The sequence below is a fragment of the Lissotriton vulgaris genome, chromosome 4_1, assembly GCF_964263255.1.
Source record: "Lissotriton vulgaris chromosome 4_1, aLisVul1.2, whole genome shotgun sequence".
NCBI lineage: Eukaryota > Metazoa > Chordata > Amphibia > Caudata > Salamandridae > Lissotriton > Lissotriton vulgaris.
In genome coordinates this window covers 1,694,598,329-1,694,617,639 of record NC_141691.1, presented here as the reverse complement: position 1 = coordinate 1,694,617,639, position 19,311 = coordinate 1,694,598,329, and the positions used below count along the sequence as shown (strand labels likewise).

Sequence of the window (19,311 nt, the reverse complement as noted above, 5' to 3'; positions counted from 1 at the left end):
ACGACTCCACTGAAACAACATGGACAACAAAGGGAAGCGGCAGGGTGTGCGTGCTGTGATGTTGCCTCCTTTGAAGTCCAGCTTGCCTGAGGCATGGACATGCTTTCTTCATAGTGACAATGAGAGGGGAGAGGGGAATTTTCAATTTGGCCAGCATGACAAGAGGAGGGAGGGGCAAGAGGCAACACGGACAATGGGTGAATCCAAAGCAGGAGAAGGCTCTTGCAACTACGAGCAGGAAATAAAAAAAACAAGTCAGGCAAAAGAAAAAGTAGTGCAGGACACAAAAGTATATGACCATCTGTGAGATAATCAAAACATCGAAAGAGTGTGTCTTTTCAGGCGAAGAGCAATCATGAAGAATCAAATTTGAGTCTTTAGAAAGCCCTCACTCACCAACCTAGTTGGTGACATGCTTCAACATCGGGCCTCACCAGGAAGGCCGAATGCCCCCACCAGTGTGCTACCACTCTAGAATTACTGCGTAGCGGGTTTGTGTTGTTTGAGTGACAAGAGAAAGTGATTGTGTGGTGGTTTAAAAATGCCTAGATAGTGTCCAATTTTTTTTTAATTAGTTGGCCAATCAGATACGAATAAAAACAAAGTAAGGGATGCATGAGTTGGATAGATTAATCAGCTATATCCCACTGTGCGTGGTCAACATGTGTCTGCCTATATGATGCTAATAGCCAGGCATTCTTCAGGACCAAAGTGTAAACCTCGGCGGTATGGGCGCGCTAAGGCCCACCCTAACCTGGGGTTAAGAATGTGAAAAATTAAAATTATAGGAACACACTGTTACTTAAGAGTTCCTCATATTTGGAAGAACCAAAATATGTCTGTAACAGATGACAGACAAAGACATACACACAAAGAAAAAAAAAGCGACGATTATTCAAATTGCTGCAATCTTGCGTTTTGTCATTTGAGATGCACTGGTGCTCTCCTCAAAGTGTACAGTAACCATAATTCTGAGAGCAAGGGTATACTATGGTGAATAATAACTTGCACGTGTTTTCAAATTTTCGGTAGTAGTAGAAACTAAGCCAGCTTATATTGTGAAGCTACCTTATTATAAGCGCTATATCACCTGCACACCATCTTAACGGTATCAGTAGATCTGTGGAAAAACACAGTCTATATCTAAGGAACAAGCCGGTGTAACTAGGCGAGTGAAAAAAACACATTTAAGAGATATCTTACATGCGGTGTAATGATTAATCACACCATGGGTCTCGGAAGGGGGATGGTGGCAAGTAGACACACCCTGTAGGGAAAATCGAGGGGGAGGGAGAAGAAATGGTCAAAAAAATAATCAATTCTATCACCACCCAGCAAGTGAGTTACTTATCTCGTGTTGTAGCAGAGTCTCACTCACGCCGTCAAAGCCAAGCACCCACTCGGTACCTGCTGCAACCCTTATTAACCGGACCCCGTGGATGGGTGATCCGATGTCCCTTGTGTTGTTTTAAAGGAATGGGGAAGCGAAGAAACGCCACCCGGAGGGGGCGTGGGCGTGACTGTGTCCATCATCGCATGTGCGTCTAAGACGCTGGATCAGTTCTGCCAATCCCGTGTAATGTCTTCCATGTAACTGCCAACTCAGCCAATCGTGGCTGTAAACAGAGATCGTGTTAACAATAGCAAACTGTGATCTACTGCACCTCTAACTTCGTTGTGTAGTATGTTCAAAGGAAACTTTATTGGTATCGGACTGCGCACGATGCCAAAACTGCTGTAATCAATGTTAAAACTGCAGAGTGGCAAAACTCAAAGCAAGAATGGCCAAGCATAAATTAGGAAAACATTTCTTTTGTAGGGGAAAAAGCCATAAGAAGGAAAAGCTGTCAGAACACGGGCCAGGTTCTGTCTATGAGTCATGTGTGTTGTAGGGTGAAAAATAAGCATATAACGTGATTCATCTTACATGGTGAAATCCTCAGGGGGCGGAGAAGGATGTATCCAGTTGTAATATTGGAAAATTCATAGGTAAAGTATCCAATGTAAGTGAAAGTGTTTAATTTATCTGTCCTAGGGTACCGAGAAATCAACGTCGCAGCACTGTGCCCCAAGGAATGTTGTCATTGAGCCCTTGCATGTGTGCCCAAATGGTAGACCCACCTTTGCTCTTTTTCAAACAGGATTTGTTGTATATTTCTCCCTGCTCTGACCTGTTCAATAATTGTCCACCTCAAGTCATTCGTTGTGAGGTTCTGTTGTAGGAAGTGCTCACCTAGTTTGGTTGTGACTCTCCTACACCTGATGTTGCTTCTATGTTCACACAAGCGTTGCTTAACTTTACGTATTGTCATGCCCACATAATGCAACCCACACAGGCATGTGATCAGATAGACCACATTCGTGGAGTTGCAGTTAGTGTGGACACGCTGTGTCCACGTTTTACCTGGCTGAAGGTCGAGGACCTTTGTGTGTGTTGTTAGGTAGCAAATGCTGCAATTTGCACAAGGAAAGTGACCCACTACTTTCGGCAAACCCCATGCGTCAGTTTTAGATGGAGTGTTCATGATAGCTCTATCTCTAGGGCGTGTGTGAACCAGGGTGTCTAACTGCGCGATTGGACAAGTTTCGGCTACATTGTGAGTTAGCTGACTTTTTCAGAAAGCTCAAACTGCCCGAAGTCGTGAGTGCTGCTCCGACTTGTGTCGTGGTCCAGACACCACCTGCTAGGACGCATAGAATCCGAAGCCGACATCGGACCGCAGAGCCGATCCTCGCCGTGGGTGACCAAGAATCCATCAACTGCAAAAACCACAGTTTAATACATCTAAGTCACGTAAATACAAAACATTTGCATTAGAAATACTATGAGTGTCACATTTGCAAAAATTAAAAGTATTGGCATTGTAAATAACAAAACTATTAATTTCGCGATTTTCAAAACCAACACATAAATATAAAATGTGTCATTTACAAAACCAATAGCTCCAACTTTCCTACTGCGAGACCTATTGGCAACGCCAGTGCTTGTTACATTTGTCACCCCGAGTGGGATGGGTATGCTCAGACGTGAGTCCCATGCTCTCCACACCACTGGATTCAAGCAAGCCAGACTGAAGACGGCTAGAATGCCAGAAACCGGTCCTCGGAAGCTTGTTTCCGGTCCAGGGAAGGCATGGCTTGGCAGTTCAGGCTGGACTGTTCCCATGAGGCACAGGGTCAGACTGATTTGCATATGGCCATGTCTGAACTGGGGTGGTGTGGAGTGCAAAAAAATGATGGATTTAGGCCCAGATCTCTGTCCTGGGGTGAATGTATGACATTGTTCTGCATTCTGTCCATCAACTGTTATTATTGCGAGAATCCATCAACAGCATTACATTGTAAGTGTTAGAACTGGGGGTCTCTAGTTGGCAGAGGTAGGTGCCACTGTCCAAATAGGGACCCTTGCTTCTAGTTCGTGTAAGGAGGAAACCCTCTGGGATAACCCCTGCTCACCCCCTTGGTAGCTCGGCACGAGCAGTCAAGGCTTATCAAAGGCAATGTGTGAAGTATTTGTACCAAAACTCACAGTAACGCAGTGAAAACACCACAAACTGACTCCGCAACAGTTCAGAAAAATAAAGGTATTTAATCTAAACTACACAAGACCAAAATGACAAAAATCCAACATACACAGTTCAAGAATATGGTTTCCATAGAGTTCTTAATGTTAGCGATAAAATAATCCATAGTTGGGTGAAAAGTTCACAGTTGCGTCACGTTTAGCCACAGTACCTTTTTTAGCGAAAAAAGTTCCAAGCACAGAAGCTGTCGCGTTGGAAAACAAGCAATGCATTGCTCCTGAGAAACTGGGGAGGTGTTAGGTACAGCCCCGCTGCAGCAGCAGGCGTAAAGCAAGGAATCTGGCCTGTATGGGGAGGAAGGCGATGACTTATATGGATTCCGGTGCGTAGGTTCCGTAGGAAGTTTTCTCCCGCAAAGGCACGATGCAACGATTCTCGAGGCTTGCGACGATCTCCGGGGCGACGATGCGCGGTCCAGCGGAGATCTTCCTCTTGCAGCTCCTCGATGCGATGGCTCTGCGACGATTCTCACAGCAACGTGATGCGGTGATCTCACCCAGCTGCGACAGGCTCTGCGACGATGTTCGCAGCAGCGGAAATCATCCCGCTAACGAAGGTTGCGACGTCTTCCGGCAGCGGCGATAGGCGCTGCTACGATCTCGGTCTTCGTAGCGACTGGAATTTTCTCGCTGGGCCGGGTTTGCGATAAATTGTCTGTAGCAAAGTCTCTCAAATCTTGGTTTCCAGCTTCCCAACACAGGTACAACTTCCAGAAGCACCACACATGGGCCACTCACTCCAGGAAGGACAGAACTCTCTAAATAGAGTTCAGGAAAGCTGGGGGTGAAGTCCTTTTGTTCCTGGGACTTCATAACAGGGAGCCAGCTCTTCTCAGGCCCTTGGAGATTCCTTCAAGCAAGGGGACACAGCACAAGCAAAGTCCTTCCCCTCTCCTTGGCAGCAAATCAACAGCCGGTCAGTCCAGCAGAGCAACAGCAGGACAGTCTTCCTTCTTCAGTTTCAGCTTTCTCCTTGGCAGAGGTTCCTTCTTGATTCCAGGATGATCTAATTTTCTGCAGTCAGGGGTCCGAGACTTATACCCCTAAAAGTCTTTGTTCCCTTTGTGCAGGAGGGCTCTGAGCCCGGTCTGAACCAGTTCTGGGTGTTCCTTGAGCACTTTTTTTTCCTGGCGTCTCCTTTCCTTTCAGAGTGAGGGGCAGGGTCGTCAGCCGCAAAAAACACAGTTGATGGACAGAATGTAGAACAATGTCATACATTCAACCCAGTACAAGGATCTGGGCCTAAATCCATCGTTTTTTTACACTCCACACCACCCTGGGTTAGACACTGAATATATGCAAATCAGCTCTAACCCTGTGCCTCATGGGAACAGTCCAGTCCGAACTACCAAGCCATGTCTTTCCCAGACCGGAATCAAGCATCTAAGGACTGGTTTCTGGCTATCAGCCTTCATCAGCCTGGATAGCTTGACTCCAGTGGTGTGGAGAGCCTGGGACTCACGTCAGCCGCCCAGCAGGAGGTGGAGCCAGCATTGTGGAAGGCAGGTACAGCCCTATTCAGGCCCAGGCGCTATCCCCTCCCGCTACTCAAGATGCAGATGCAGTCATTCAGCCTAGGGCTGACTCAGACAGCCTCCTGGCGAAGCCCCAGCCCCTGTCACTCTCAAACCAGACAGTCAATTCACAAACAGGCCAAGGCACACAGAAAGGTCAGACAAGAGACCAGCAACTTTCTAAAAGTGCTGTTCTCAAACACAGGATTTAAAAACATTGTTTGCTAAAAGATGTGTTATTAAATTCTGAGTTCAGGGATACCAAACTTTTATGTCCTACCTTGCTCCTATGGGAAGATATGCTGGTAGCCACTGTAGCCAGCATCCCCCATGATAGCCTATGGAGCAAGATAGCCTTACAATAGTGAAAAACGAAAATGGCTGTAATTCACTACCAGAACATGTCACCTGCACAAGTACATGCTCTACCTTTCACATACACTGCACCCTGCCCATGGGGGTACATTGGGCCTCCCATAGGGGTGACCAATGTGCACAGTAAGGGAAGGGTTATATTGTAATGAAAGATGATGCGTGGTCAGGGTCTTGTAGGTACACAAGTATGTTTATTCATAAGTACAGGAAGATGGTAATTGCTTAAGAGATAGCCTAATATTCGCCCCACCAGGAGCAGCCTCCTGGCTGCTCAGCCCATCCAGACCAACTGACTCTCACCACCTCAAACACACACCAACATTCCGCATGACCTCATCAGACGCTGAGCAGCAAAGCAGAGGGACACCATAGGGAGAGTGCAACTAGTAGAGCAAGACTACAACACATCTCCCCCATTATAATAATGAAAAACAAAGAGAAAGTGTGAAACAGTCAAACGTAAGGAAATAGTGTAGAGGAACAAAAAAGGTGTAGCGGAACAACAAGGAGGAAAGAAAGATGCATGAAACAAAATATGCCCATGAAACAAAATATGCCATACAACTCATCCTACCCCCTAGATAACGCACATACCACACATCCTACCCCCTTACTAAAAATTGCAAAGAGATGGTACAACGCACAAAGAAGAAAAGAGGATGCACTACAAAAACATATAAAACTATGGGTAGCAGTAAAACAAAAACTTTTAAACTATGAGTACCTAAAACTCAAGGCAAACGTGACATAGGTCACCCTAAAACGAAGCAAAAATGCCACGCCAAACTGCAAAAGAAAAAAACAACTGAGCTACAACAACCCAAAGGCAACCCAACCTGGGCACTCCTTCACCCGAAGGACAACAAAATAATGGAAAACGCCATTCCCATGGCAACATCAGAAAGGTAGACCTAGAGCAAACAGACAAAATAATGGAAAACGCCATTCCCATGGCAACATCAGATAGGTAGACCTAAAGCAAACAGATTCCTAAAAAAAAAACTAAATCCAAGGAAAACAGAAATGTGGATTACAAGAAACCCACGACAAACTAACCTTAAAACCCATGACACACACATACAATTGGATGGGGCACACTCCACCAGAGTCAAAAGAGACAGCACACATACTTAACATCCACAACTCCAGAAAACAAAAGACAAACTATAAATGACCAGCAAAACAAGAATGTCTCATGCTCAAATGAGCTGTCAAAAAAAACAGGGAATGTTGTGAATACAGGAAGATTCGCGACGTCTTCCACGAAAACACAACATTTCTGCCAACGTCACAACAAACATAGAACTGTAACATGACCCCATCCAGATGTTAAAATCACAAGTAAATAGAACATAACAAACTAAAACAATAAACGTGGTCACCGTAGTCTAAGATGAGCGATACCTCACCCGAAAGTCCAGTCCAATGAAGATGAGCGATACCTCACCCGAAAGTCCAGTCAGCAAAACAGAAAGTCAAATCCATGGAAGACTATGTCAAATATTCATTCATCCAAAATCCAAATGTAGCAGGTAAAATCCAGCGTAGGTAGAGAATTGCGCCACAAGCAGCATCATCAACACGAGAACTCCCCTCATGGTTGAGCGTAGAATCACAAAGAAATCCTCATTAGCGCATGTAAAACCAGATTTGCGCATGTAAAACAGGTTTGCCACAACTATAATAGTTAGCCTTCACGTAAATGAGATGTTGGCAAAAGTAAACATCACACGCTTGCGATGTATCTGCAAGACAAACTTGGATGTGAAACGTCGTGAAACTGAGGATAACAAAGGGATTCATCCCAATGTCCCAAAATGGCCGCCACAGCGTCGTCCAGCGTCTATTTCTAATGGAAATAGGCCACAGCCACACCACGTCATAGGAAACCTTCACCAATACCACACAGGATTCCAAAGACGTCATCAAACAAGATATGCAGGCGAAGTGGAAGGAGCTCCTGAGACCAACCGTCACCGCTTTGACAAACGGTGAGTTGGCAGACATTAAATGAAGCGCAGGCTCAATTTTAAAATAAAAGGTATCTTCCACTGTCAAACACGCTGTGAGCGCAGAGTCCAATCTGTCCACCGGCAATAGATTTTAATGAGGTAAAGTAACGTTTCTTTTACTGCCAGGACGCGCTGCACAACAGAAGCCTAAAGTCTTTTGTTAAATTAGGCAAACTTCACGATCACGCAGATGCATAGCTCGAGCACCGAACACGTAAATTAATTCCCTGTCCATATATTTTTGGCCATTAGATGGCAGCAACAACACAGAAATCAGTCCAAAACGTAAGGAAATTTGGTGTAATCTTAATCAGCGCTCAATGCCTTCAAACATCAGCACAGCATGCTGTACACTTCGAGAATAATTCAACACCATTGCGCTGCTTTAACACGAACGCTGCGTGTTATTTCCAAAGCGGTAAACATTAGCTGTAGTTTAACCCTTTTTAAAAAAACGATGTAGCGCTTTATCAGTCAGCTTTGAGGATCAGCTTTCTTCACATTAAAGTAGCAGGTTGAAGCCTGATGACATTGGGAAACAGTAAACCCAGTCCAGCAAAGTCAATAAGTAAACAAATAGCACTCACCCAAGTGCAACAAGCACTGGCACATCCACATTGGGGCCGACCGGTCTTTGGTCACTGGTGGGGCATGTGGACAGCCAGTTTGCTTTTACTTCATGCGCTACTTCTTTTCAAATGCTTCTTCAGTTTCAGGAGTTTCAGCTTCATTTTTCTTGTGCTTCTTGGTTCCATATGTACAAGCCCATAGTAGATATCTTAAGTTCTCCACGTAGGTTCTCCAGTCCTTTTTACCTCGTCGCCAGTATTGTAATGAAAGATGATGCGTGGTCAGGGTCTTGTAGGTACACAAGTATGTTTATTCATAAGTACAGGAAGATGGTAATTGCTTAAGAGATAGCCTAATATTCGCCCCACCAGGAGCAGCCTCCTGGCTGCTCAGCCCATCCAGACCAACTGACTCTCACCACCTCAAACACACACCAACATTCCGCATGACCTCATCAGACGCTGAGCAGCAAAGCAGAGGGACACCATAGGGAGAGTGCAACTAGTAGAGCAAGACTACAACAGGTTAGGCCTGGTCAGTGGGGACACTGACCAGGAGGACATGGCAGTTCAGACTGCATACAGGCACTGTAGTGGCAGGCCTGAGACACCATTTTAGGGCTACTCATGTGGGTGGCACAATCAGTCCTGCAGGCCCACTAGTAGCATTTGAATCACCAGCCCTGGCACACTTAGTGCACTTTACTAGGGACTTCTTGGTAACACTAATATGCCAATCATGGACAACCAATTACAATAATAATTTACACAGGGAGCACTTGGACTTTGACACTGATCAGCAGTGGCAAAGTGCCCAAAGCATCTAAACCAGCAAAAACGAAATTCAGCACAGCATCAAAAATACAGGAGGAAGAGGCTAAAAGACCGGGGGAAACCACGCCAAGGATGCCAGGTCTAACACAACCATGGTTTTGGTGCCATTGTGATAAAATTATCAAGTCTAATATTCCCCCTCCCTCACCCTCTTTCACGGACCCACTACCAGCGCCTCCCCGGTCGACTCTCGACCATCTCCCTCCACTGAGTAAAGAAACCTTTCTGTCCCTTCTTTCCATGGTCAAGTCCGGCTCGCCTTCTGGCATTTGCCCTGCACATATTCTAAAACAAATTTATTTGGCCTGCCCTGCCCCCGCTCACTTTTCTTAATAACTCCCTTGCCCAAGGTATTGTCCCTCATTTCCACAAAGCTGCGACCATTATCCCCATTTTGAAAAAGCCCGGTGCAGACCCATCCTCACTAGTCAATTATCGCCCTATTTCTTTGCTTCCGTTTTTGGGCAAATTGCTGGAACGCCATGTCACCAGTATACTCAGTGCCTTTGTGGAGGAGAACGGTTGTCTGGCTTCCCACCAGGCCGGCTTCCGTCCAGCGCACTCCACGGAGTCAGTAGTCCTTTCGGTAATGGATAACCTCAGAGAAGGTATGGACACCAGCCAACCCCAGGCCTTGGTTCTGGTATCAGGGGAACCGCTCTGGTTTGGTTGGCCTCCTTTCTGAGGGACCGTACCCAAGCCGTCGATCTGGCTAACTACTCGGCATCCTCCGTCAAGGTTCAGTGTGGAGTTCCGTAAGGTTCTTCTTTGTCCCCTCTTTTTGTTTAATTTGTACATTTCACCTCTTATTCTGGCCCTTCAGCAGATGGAGGTCACTATTTACAACTATGCTGATGACCTCCAGCTTATTTTTAATTTAGCATCCTCCCCTGATTCTATTTATAATTTTCACTCTGTTATGCTTTTCATCAGGGACTGGATGAACCACAACCATCTGAAACTCAACCCTGACAAGACCGAGTTGGTCTTGACAGGTGGTTCCTCCAGTCCCTGGAATTCTCACTTTTGGCCTTCCTCCCTAGGTTCCCCTCCTATTCCTTCCTTTTCGGTCAAAACCCTTGGGATTAAACTGAATGCTCACCTCACTCTGCACTCTCAGATTAGTTCAGTTGTCTCCTCATGCTTCCTCACCCTCCGCACTATTCGTAAGGTGTCACGTTTTTTTCCTTTCTTGCACGTAAACTGATCTTGGCTGCGATGGTGATCTCGCGTTTAGATTACGGCAATGTTCTGTACAACGGCGTCCCTGCTTACAACCTTAGGAGACTCCAGCTGGTCCAGAACCAAGCCGCCCGATTGGTTTACAATTTGTCCAAATCACATCATGTCACTCCTCTGCTCAAAGCGCTGCATTGGTTGCCCATTCAGGAACGTGCCCTGTTCAAAATGGGTTGTATCACTTTCCGGGCTAAGGTGGGGCGGCCCCTGGCTTCATCTCTTCCAAGGTCAAGTCTTACCTTCCCAGCAGAGATCTGCGATCTTCTTCGCAATCTCTGCTTGTTGTTCCTAGATTTAGGAAGAAGAAGTCAGCTGGCGTCAAATTCTCCACACTTGCGCCCGCTTTTTGGAATTCCCTACCGCTCCCTCTTAGATCTTCTTCTCACTATCTTGAGTTCCGCAAAGCGCTGAAAACATTTCTTTTTGCTCGAGCCTTTTCACAACAGTAGTCCATCCTTCTCACTGTCCCATGATGGTATCCCCAGCGCCAAGAAACCGCGTGGCAGTAGGGCGCTCTATAAATATTTTAATTGCAATTTAATTTCATTGTGACGCCACCTCCCCGACGCAATAAGGAACCGTCTGCTCACCTCCCCTGCGTTGCAGTAAGGAACCAAGTCTACACCTCCTCTGGGGTCCTAAGGAACCGATGCCGCACAATGCCAACGAAGCCGCACCTCCCCGACGCCGTGAGCTGTCAATGTTTTTCATCACTTTTCCAAGGTACTGTTCTTTGGGGGTCTGTTTGACTCCGGGCCTGACGCTCGCTCCTCGCGGTCGGCGCAGTACTTTGGGATTTCTCCTGTCACGACGTTGTGATAACTCACGTTGGAGTTATCTGTTGCTAGAAACTTATTTTAAGTGAACAACCTATTTTTAAGCATATCTTGAGTACCGTATTGTAGATTTTTGTAGTTTGGTCTTGTGGTAAGGCTATATAAAAATACTTATTTTTATAATACAACCTCTGTGGTGTCCATCTGTAGTGTTGTCACTGAATTACTGTATGTGTTCACAAATGCTTTACACACTGCCTCTGAGATAAGCCTGCCTGCTTGTGCCAAGCTACTAAGGGGGTGAGCATGGGTTCTTTTAGTAGTGTAGCCCCTTACCCTGATTAGACGCAAGGGCCCCTATTTGGTCAGAGGCACCTACCTCTGCCAACTAGAGACCCCGAAATCTAACACCCATTCACAGGTGTATCTCTCACCAGATGCTTCCTTATTTCCCTCATGATTCCAGATATTGTTTCCCAGTACATCAGTTGTGTATTGTGTTTCCATATATACTGGGTTCACTAATAGTTTTGAGCACCAAATTCTATGAGCGTATGTTATAGTGTGACATTAATTGAAACAGTCATGATAACTGGGTTTAACCAATATGGCATGCCCTCGAATTTGCGCAGCCTTTTACAAGTGGTTGTAACATAATAATGAGCAGGTCTGCTTAACAGTCGTGGAAACTGAATTATATTGAAAGCAGCAATGCATAAAAAAGTGAATGGTTTCTTCTGCTGTTGAATTGTGTCACACTATTTGGTTAAATCAAATTGACTACATTTTGGTACTACTCCACCTTCTAGGATACTATTTTCTATTTTTGGTTCTTACATTCTTGGTTATTGGACCTTCATGTGTGCAGTGACTATTCCGTGGTGGAAGGATTCTACCCTGTTCTTCCTAGACACCAAAGCTAGAGTGGGAAGCTTTACACAAGAAAGTACACAACTCTCCCCCCCCCCCTTCCCCCCCCCCCCCAAAAAATACGTTAATCGGATTTTTTTTTCATTGCATGAAATTTGTGTCATGGCTCCTTATTTATCAGCCATTTTCAGGGTATGGTTTGTTTTTGTTTTTAGGTGAGACTCATCGTTTTTTGATTGGCGTCGATTATGTTGTGGGACGCAAGAACTGCACGATCTTGATTCAAGATGACCAGTCCATTAGTAGAGCTCACGCTACCTTTACAGTTAGCCACCCACAGTCTAATTTGGTAAGTTTTTCTATTCTGTTTAAAAAAACAGGTTACGTTCAATATTCTGTTTGACGTCACTGTCTCCCCAACAAAAATCCAGCTGAACTTCTCTTGCTGAATGCAAATGCTCTTGGTCACCATTCAGTTAGAGAACGTTAACTGTAGACTATTGGAAGAGCTGACGTGACTTATAGTTCTTAACTGGTGTATTGCAATGAATTCTATACTTTTGTGATGCATTGACAACTGCAAAGACAATTGTTGAAGTCAAAGAGTAATAATTAGAAGTCAAGTATCTCACAGAAAATTGATGTTAGTTTGAGAACCAGCACAACTGTTGGTGGTAGTTAATGTCGTGCTGCTAGAGAATGCACGGTTGTTAGCTTTCTATTTCAAAGGCAACTCCCATTACAGCTATTTTGGTTTTGTGGTTTGCATGATGTCTGGTTGTTGAAAACACAAACAAACTATAATATTAAAAAAACAGTTAGATGCCGTCATGAAACCCTTGGTCTTCTTGGGAAAATCGAATTCAACAGAGAAAAAAGTGGGCTTAGCTAATAAGAAAAGATCCAAACACATTGCTTCCATGACTACCACCTTGATACTGCATGATGTCCTTTCTGGAGCCGGGAAGAGTGATGAGCATCACTCACTACAGCTCTATAGTTCATACACCCTCTCTTTGAAACCTGAACCTCTGTGTAGAGGTGAAGCTAATAGGGTTTGGTTTTACTATCCTACTTTCATAATAGACCTCTTAGAATTTCTGGCATAACAATGCACAATCTCAAGAGTATCACAAGCCTTTCAAATACCAACTGTGACTATTTTGAAAATGCACCAGTATTTTCCTTAAATGCCAGATTTCCAGGTTCATTATAGGCTTTGATTTTGTTACTGATTGCCAATTTTAGGTGTGGCTTTAGCCAAGCCCGTTGGGTGTTATTAACATTATATTTATAACAAATTGTAGGCACTTTCAGCTAACCCTCTTCATCCATTGGCATATTATTGTGTCACTCACATTTTCTTCTGCCACTACAGCATAAGGCTGTGAGTCAGACCAGTTCAGCCATTGGCCAGCTTCCCTGTGAGCGACAACATTCTGCTCTTTCATTAGGACCACATCCGTACACAGAGTAATTCAGTTTGGTGCCTGGGACTACTATGGCAATGTGTACTTTTTAACACCCAAAAATATTTTTACTTTTTGTAATTTTTTTAGATTGAGAAGAGCAGCTTCCAAATGATGGAATTTTTGCTAAATCTATGAAAATCGAAACCAGCAATGGCAAAGCCAATAGGTCTCACCTGTGGGACATACTGGCTTTGCCAATATTTTCTGGCAATGTTGTTCAGCATTAACTGATGCTGTGCAGCATGACCAAAATGAAAACAAGCATTGGAAATGCAACAGGTCTCGCATTTGTTGGAGTTGGAGCTATTGGCCTTCTTTTTTTTTTTTACCTTTGCAATAGATATGCCCTCCCTAGCTTAATAAAATAAAGAACTCCATTGTATTTTCTTAATGTAATACACCTGCAATGGTGCCAAAGTACTAGGAGGGAAGATGGCAGTTCCGACTCCTCGTTAAAACAAGCAGTGTTGTGAGGGTGCAGTACCACAGGCCACCAGAGTCCCTTGGGGGCCATATATGGTACTGCACCCCACAAAGTGGCTTGGGAAACACTTTAATCATCGCTATCAGCTGGGCATCAACCATGGAGACTTCTCCCTAACCCAAGAAGAGTTTCTGCAAACTGGGTGTATTATTGAAATCCTTTTATCCACCCGCAAAAAAAAAAATGAATCACCAAGTAAGAAGATAAAAATGGCATTGGATCACTTGCACCTGCAACATGATTATCCCAATGCTGCTTCTGCCAAAACAAATACTAGCCCCTGTATCGATCACATCTTGGCTTGCTGTCCAATGCAATAAAACCTAAACTGACCTTGCTACCACAAGCACACTGTTAAAAATAAGAAAAACCTAAAAAAAACTCAAAATGACCTACTTGTCTTATTTTCTTCCAGGAAACTTTAAATCACATTATTCCTGATAGTGGCAATGGAACCAGTATAGCCTCTGGTGCGTAAGACAGATTGCTCTGCCTATTTAGAGAGACCAGATGGTTATGGCAGGTATTCCAAGTAAAAATGCTAACCATTTTCTGATGTCCCAACGCCTTACCTGCCTGTGGGAAAGCATTGTACGCATGCACACCTGAAGGCTTATCTTTTGTCTCTCCGCTTGCTGAGACGAGGACAATCAAAAATAAGGTTTTCCACCAATATTTTTTAAAAACACAATACCCCAAATACCGAAACACTGGTGGTTGAATAGCAAAAGATCTTGGGCCAGATGTAGGTAAGTTAATTTTACCGATTCATAAATACCGAATTTTACCGATTCGGTATTTATGAATCGGTAAAATTGAAGGGGGAAATGTAGAAAAAATCAGTATTAACCGAATCGGTAAATACCGATTCGGTAATGCCCATTGATTCCTATGGTCATTGAAGCCCATAGGAATCAATGGGCATTACCGAATGGGTATTTACCGATTCGGTAAATACCGAATTTTGCAAGGGTGCAGGGGGTGTCACTTTGACACCCTCTAGCACCCCGATTTAAGGCATGTGTGACATGTGGCACACAGACATGCCCTAAGGGCATGTCCGTCTGTCACATGCCATAGGTGTGCATGTACACATGTGCATGCACACCTGGAATCGGTATTTTACCACCTAATTGGATTGGGTTGTAAAATACCGATTCGGTAAGGCCTGTGGAACTCAGAAGAGTCCCACCTACATTTCAAAGTTACCAAATCGGTAAAAATACCGATTCGGTATTTTACCGATTCGGTAAATTTACCGAATCGGTAAAATAGGCCACCTACATATGGAATGACCATTTACCGGTCGGTAATGGCCGAAATCGGCCGTTAACGGTCGGTAAATGGACACCTACATCTGGCCCCTTGTTCTCAAGTGGTGTTTAGTGATTTGTTTTTGTGTCATTCCCCCCTATCTGTCCATTATACAGGCCCCTAAAAAGTAGAAATAATGCATATATCATCTGGAATTTAATCTCTCGAAGACCAAGACTTTACATACTTCAGGTGAGGAATAATGACCTTTTTGTCTCATCCTGCATCACATATAAGCCAAAAGCATGTCCATGGAAACGGTGGTTGGAAGGTCACCTAGTCATGCTTATTTTAGATTTGAAAATAGCTTTACCAATTCTTCCAAACCAGATAATTCCCAAAACCTCATCTCGAAAAGTTAGTTAAAACGCAATAACAATGTTGCTGTGCAGTAGAAGTACCTTTGCAAAGGTTGACTGGTCGCTTTCTGTATCTTTTTGCTATATTTGGGTGTTAAACTGGTACTAATGAGGAAATACTGATGCCCAGACAGTGTTATCAAGTTTAAAAATTACCAAATAATGAAGCCATACTATGAAAAAAATGTGCTGCATAATGTCGTATAATTGGACCCTCAACTGCCACATAATTCCAGTGGGCCTGGCTATCATAACTAGTCCCTTTTTAAAGGGGCAGCTTCTTCTCAATTTAGAGCCAATTGTTGAACCCAGCTCCAGTGTTTGTGGTGAAAAAGCTGCACTCTGATCCGTTTCCAGTACCAAGGTGCTCATTCCCAGGGCCAACCGCCAAAGATGCACGAATAATAATGACTGACAAAAAAGGAGGGAGAAGCACTCACTACGAGCGTACAGAACATAAGGGTTCAGTAAGAAAACAAATTGGCCGTCTAAGAGTATCCAAAAGAAACATAAGAGTCCAGACAAATACTGTGAAAATGTAGTCACTGGGGATGTATTTGATTATACAAATCATAATATATTCTAATTTATTATGGCGCTTAGTAATCTTCACTCCGGGTACAGGTACTGGAGGTGTACATATTAAAACACTTCTGACAAACAATTACATGTAAATTACACAAAATGAACAAATAAACAACACAGAAGAAACAATTATACTGTGCTGTACAAAGGTAAACAGTCAAAATATCGAGTAAAAAATATCGAATGGACAACATATCGAGTTTAAAATATAGAATGGACAAAATATCGAATGGACAGAGTATAGACATCAAAAATATCGTTTTTAAGGTAAGTAATGTAATATCGAATGTTTAAAATATAGAAAGGTAAAATATCGAAGTATATAATATAGGTTATTAAAATTATCGAATTTTTAATAATATCGAATTTTTCATAGTTTTTTTTATGTATTTATATGTGTGAAAAGTGTGTATTTATGTTATAATTTATTTTAATTAATGAATTTAGTTTTTTAAATTTTTACGTAATTTAATTCTGTAGCGGGTTGTGGGTTTATAGGGGGAATAGGGTGGGAAGTAATTTAATTATAATTAATTAAATATGTAAATCTGTTTATTGGTATTCATTTTTAATTAGTACTTAATTAATTTATATTTGGTAATTAATTACATTTTAATTGACAATTAATTTTAATTAATTGATTAATTGGTAATTATGTAAATTTTACTAATTTTTTTTCTGTAGCGGGTTGTGGGTTTATAGGGGAATTGGGTGGGAAGTAATTTATTTATAATTAATTATATACGTAAAATTATTTATTGGTATTTATTTAGAATTAATTGTTAAATAATTTTTTATAGGTAATAAATTAAATTTTAATTGTCAATTAATTCTATTTAATTGATTAATTGCTAATTATGTTCATTTTACTAATTTATTTTCGTTAGCGGGTTGTGGGTTTATAGGGGAATAGGGTGGGAAGTAATTTATTCATAATTAATTAAATAAATCAATGTATTTAATTGTATTTCATTTGAATTAATTGTTAATTAATTTTTATTTGTTAATTAATTAATTGTTAATTTTTAATTAATTTGTAATAATAGGTAACTAATTGTAATATTTAATTTTAATTTGTAATTTTAATTGATCATTTATTATATTATATTAAATTGGTAATTACTTTTAATAAATTTTTTATAGATATTAATCTATATTGTTTTTAAATAATATATGAAGTATTTACTTTCCCTACTGTTGCACTCTCTGGAATGGGAATAGTAATTTTTACCCCTACGCTATCCAACGCTTTTCCTACTGTTGCACTCTTTGGAATGGGATAGTAATTTTAACCCCTATGCTATCCAATGCTTTCCCTATTGTTGCCCTCTTTGGAGTGGGAATAGTAATTTTAACCCCTACGCAATCCAACGCTTTCCCTACTGTTGCACTCTTTGGAGTGGGAATAGTAATTTTTACCCCTACGCTATCCAACTCTTTCCCTACTGTTGCACTCACTGGAGTGGGAATAGTCATTTTTACCCCTACGCTATCCAACGCTTTCCATACTGTTGCACTCACTGGAGTGTGAATAGTAATTTTTACCCCTACGCTATCCAACGCTTTCCCTACTGTTGCACTCTTTGGAGTGGGAATAGTAATTTTTACCACTACGCTATCCAACGCTTTCCCAACTGTTGCACTCACTGGAGTGGGAATAGTAATTTTTACCCCTACGCTATCCAAGGCTTTCCCTACTGTTGCACTCACTGGAGTGGGAATAGTAATTTTTACCCCTACGCTATCCAACACTTTCTCTACTGTTGCACTCACTGGAGTGGGAATAGTAATTTTTACCCCTACGCTATCCAACGCTTTCCCTACAGTTGCACTCTTTGGAGTGGGAATAGTAATTTTTACCCCTACGCTATCTAACGCATTCCCTACTGTTGAACTCTTTGGAGTCGGAATAGTAATTTTTATCGCTACGCTATCCAACCCTTTCCCTACTGTTGCACTCATTGGAGTGGGAATAGTAATTTTAACACTCTTGCTATGCTATGGCAATAATATTGTATATTTATTAATAATATTATGTAAATATGTATGTTTTAACAAATAAAATTGTATTCTTTTATAACTTAAATTAATTATTTAATAATTTTAAGGTTATTTAAGTATTTTCAAGTATATTTTAGTTATTTATTTTTAATATTTTTTTAATTTTACATTAATTTTAATACATTTGATATTTTTGCAAAGTACATATTTTTAAACAATATTTTTGATTCGATATTTTTGTTATTACCTGTTTGTAGATAGGACTTCGATATTTTGGTAGTCGATATTTTGAAGTCGATATTTTAAATGCCTATATTTTTGTAGTCGATATTATGTCAGTGATCCCTGTACAAATTTAGATTTTACAGTTTGTGTAGGAACTAGAACTTTATTTATTCTTCCAGCTTTTTGGACATGCTATGGTTGTGCTTCTTAATAATTGCACAGTCCATATAGGAAGTAGTCTATGATGGGAACACCCATGGAGGACACATTTGCCCTCTGTTTCCTAGTGTGTTTCAAAAGAATTATCTTTTCATAGATTTGCAAATTGAAAAATGGAGACTCCTCCAGATGGTGGTGTTGACGTGTTTCGGCCCTTTCAAAAATTCAGAGCGTCTTCAGGACAATTGAAGAAAGAACAACCAGACAAAATCGGGGTGAACCTGAGCATCAACCCCCTTGTGGATTAGATTTGGCTACTTGTCAGCCTGTTTGCCTGATTCTGGAATCAATCCCAAGTCAACCACAGAGAGTCACGTTCTTTGTAAGTAGCTCCCCAGCGTTGCGATTGGGCCCTCGCGTAGGTCTCGTAGTGGACATTCTTTTTTTTTTTTTTTAATTTTTGGAAACCTTTATTGTGCAGTAGTAAAAGAACAAATACGGGCCCACAACCATCAGGCCGGCCACGATTCCATTTAAAGCACAAGTGCAAGCAATACGGCTAAACAGTAGCACATCAGTACAAACTGGCAAGTAATTAAAGTTACACTAGATAACGCCGTGATACCGTGTCACAGGAGCAATGAAGGTTAATTTTAAAGATTTTTGTTCCAAATATAAAAGTTTTTCTTTTTTTATAAAAACAGTAAACTAAGAAGAGCAGAGTCCGTGGAAGCGCATCACGACATGAGCAGGCAACTTCGTCACGTGAAAACCAACCACAACGGAAGCCGAAACCCCCCAGGCAGCATGGCGGCTCAAGAATATGTGCAACAGGATTATCAAACCAAGCATTGTGCTCCGTGTCCACCGTCACCCACCCCCTACCAATCCCATTCACGGACCCAAGATAGAAGTAAGAGAAGAAAAGATCACAAGAATG

General features: G+C 42.2%; 1 protein-coding gene across 3 annotated transcripts in view; it reads left to right on the top strand.

The window, feature by feature from the left end:
• The window catches only part of NBN (nibrin), a 325,485-nt gene that overhangs the window by 11,448 nt on the left and 294,726 nt on the right, over positions 1–19,311 (top strand). For 2 of the 3 annotated variants that reach the window (XM_086965975.1, XM_086965973.1), the window contains exon 2: positions 11,988–12,121. In XM_086965975.1, coding sequence (XP_086822101.1) covers positions 11,988–12,121 — 134 coding nt within the window. Of the gene's footprint in view, positions 1–7,346; positions 7,464–11,987; positions 12,122–19,311 lie in introns of those variants that run through there. The other variant, XM_086965974.1, reaches the window with a different exon arrangement.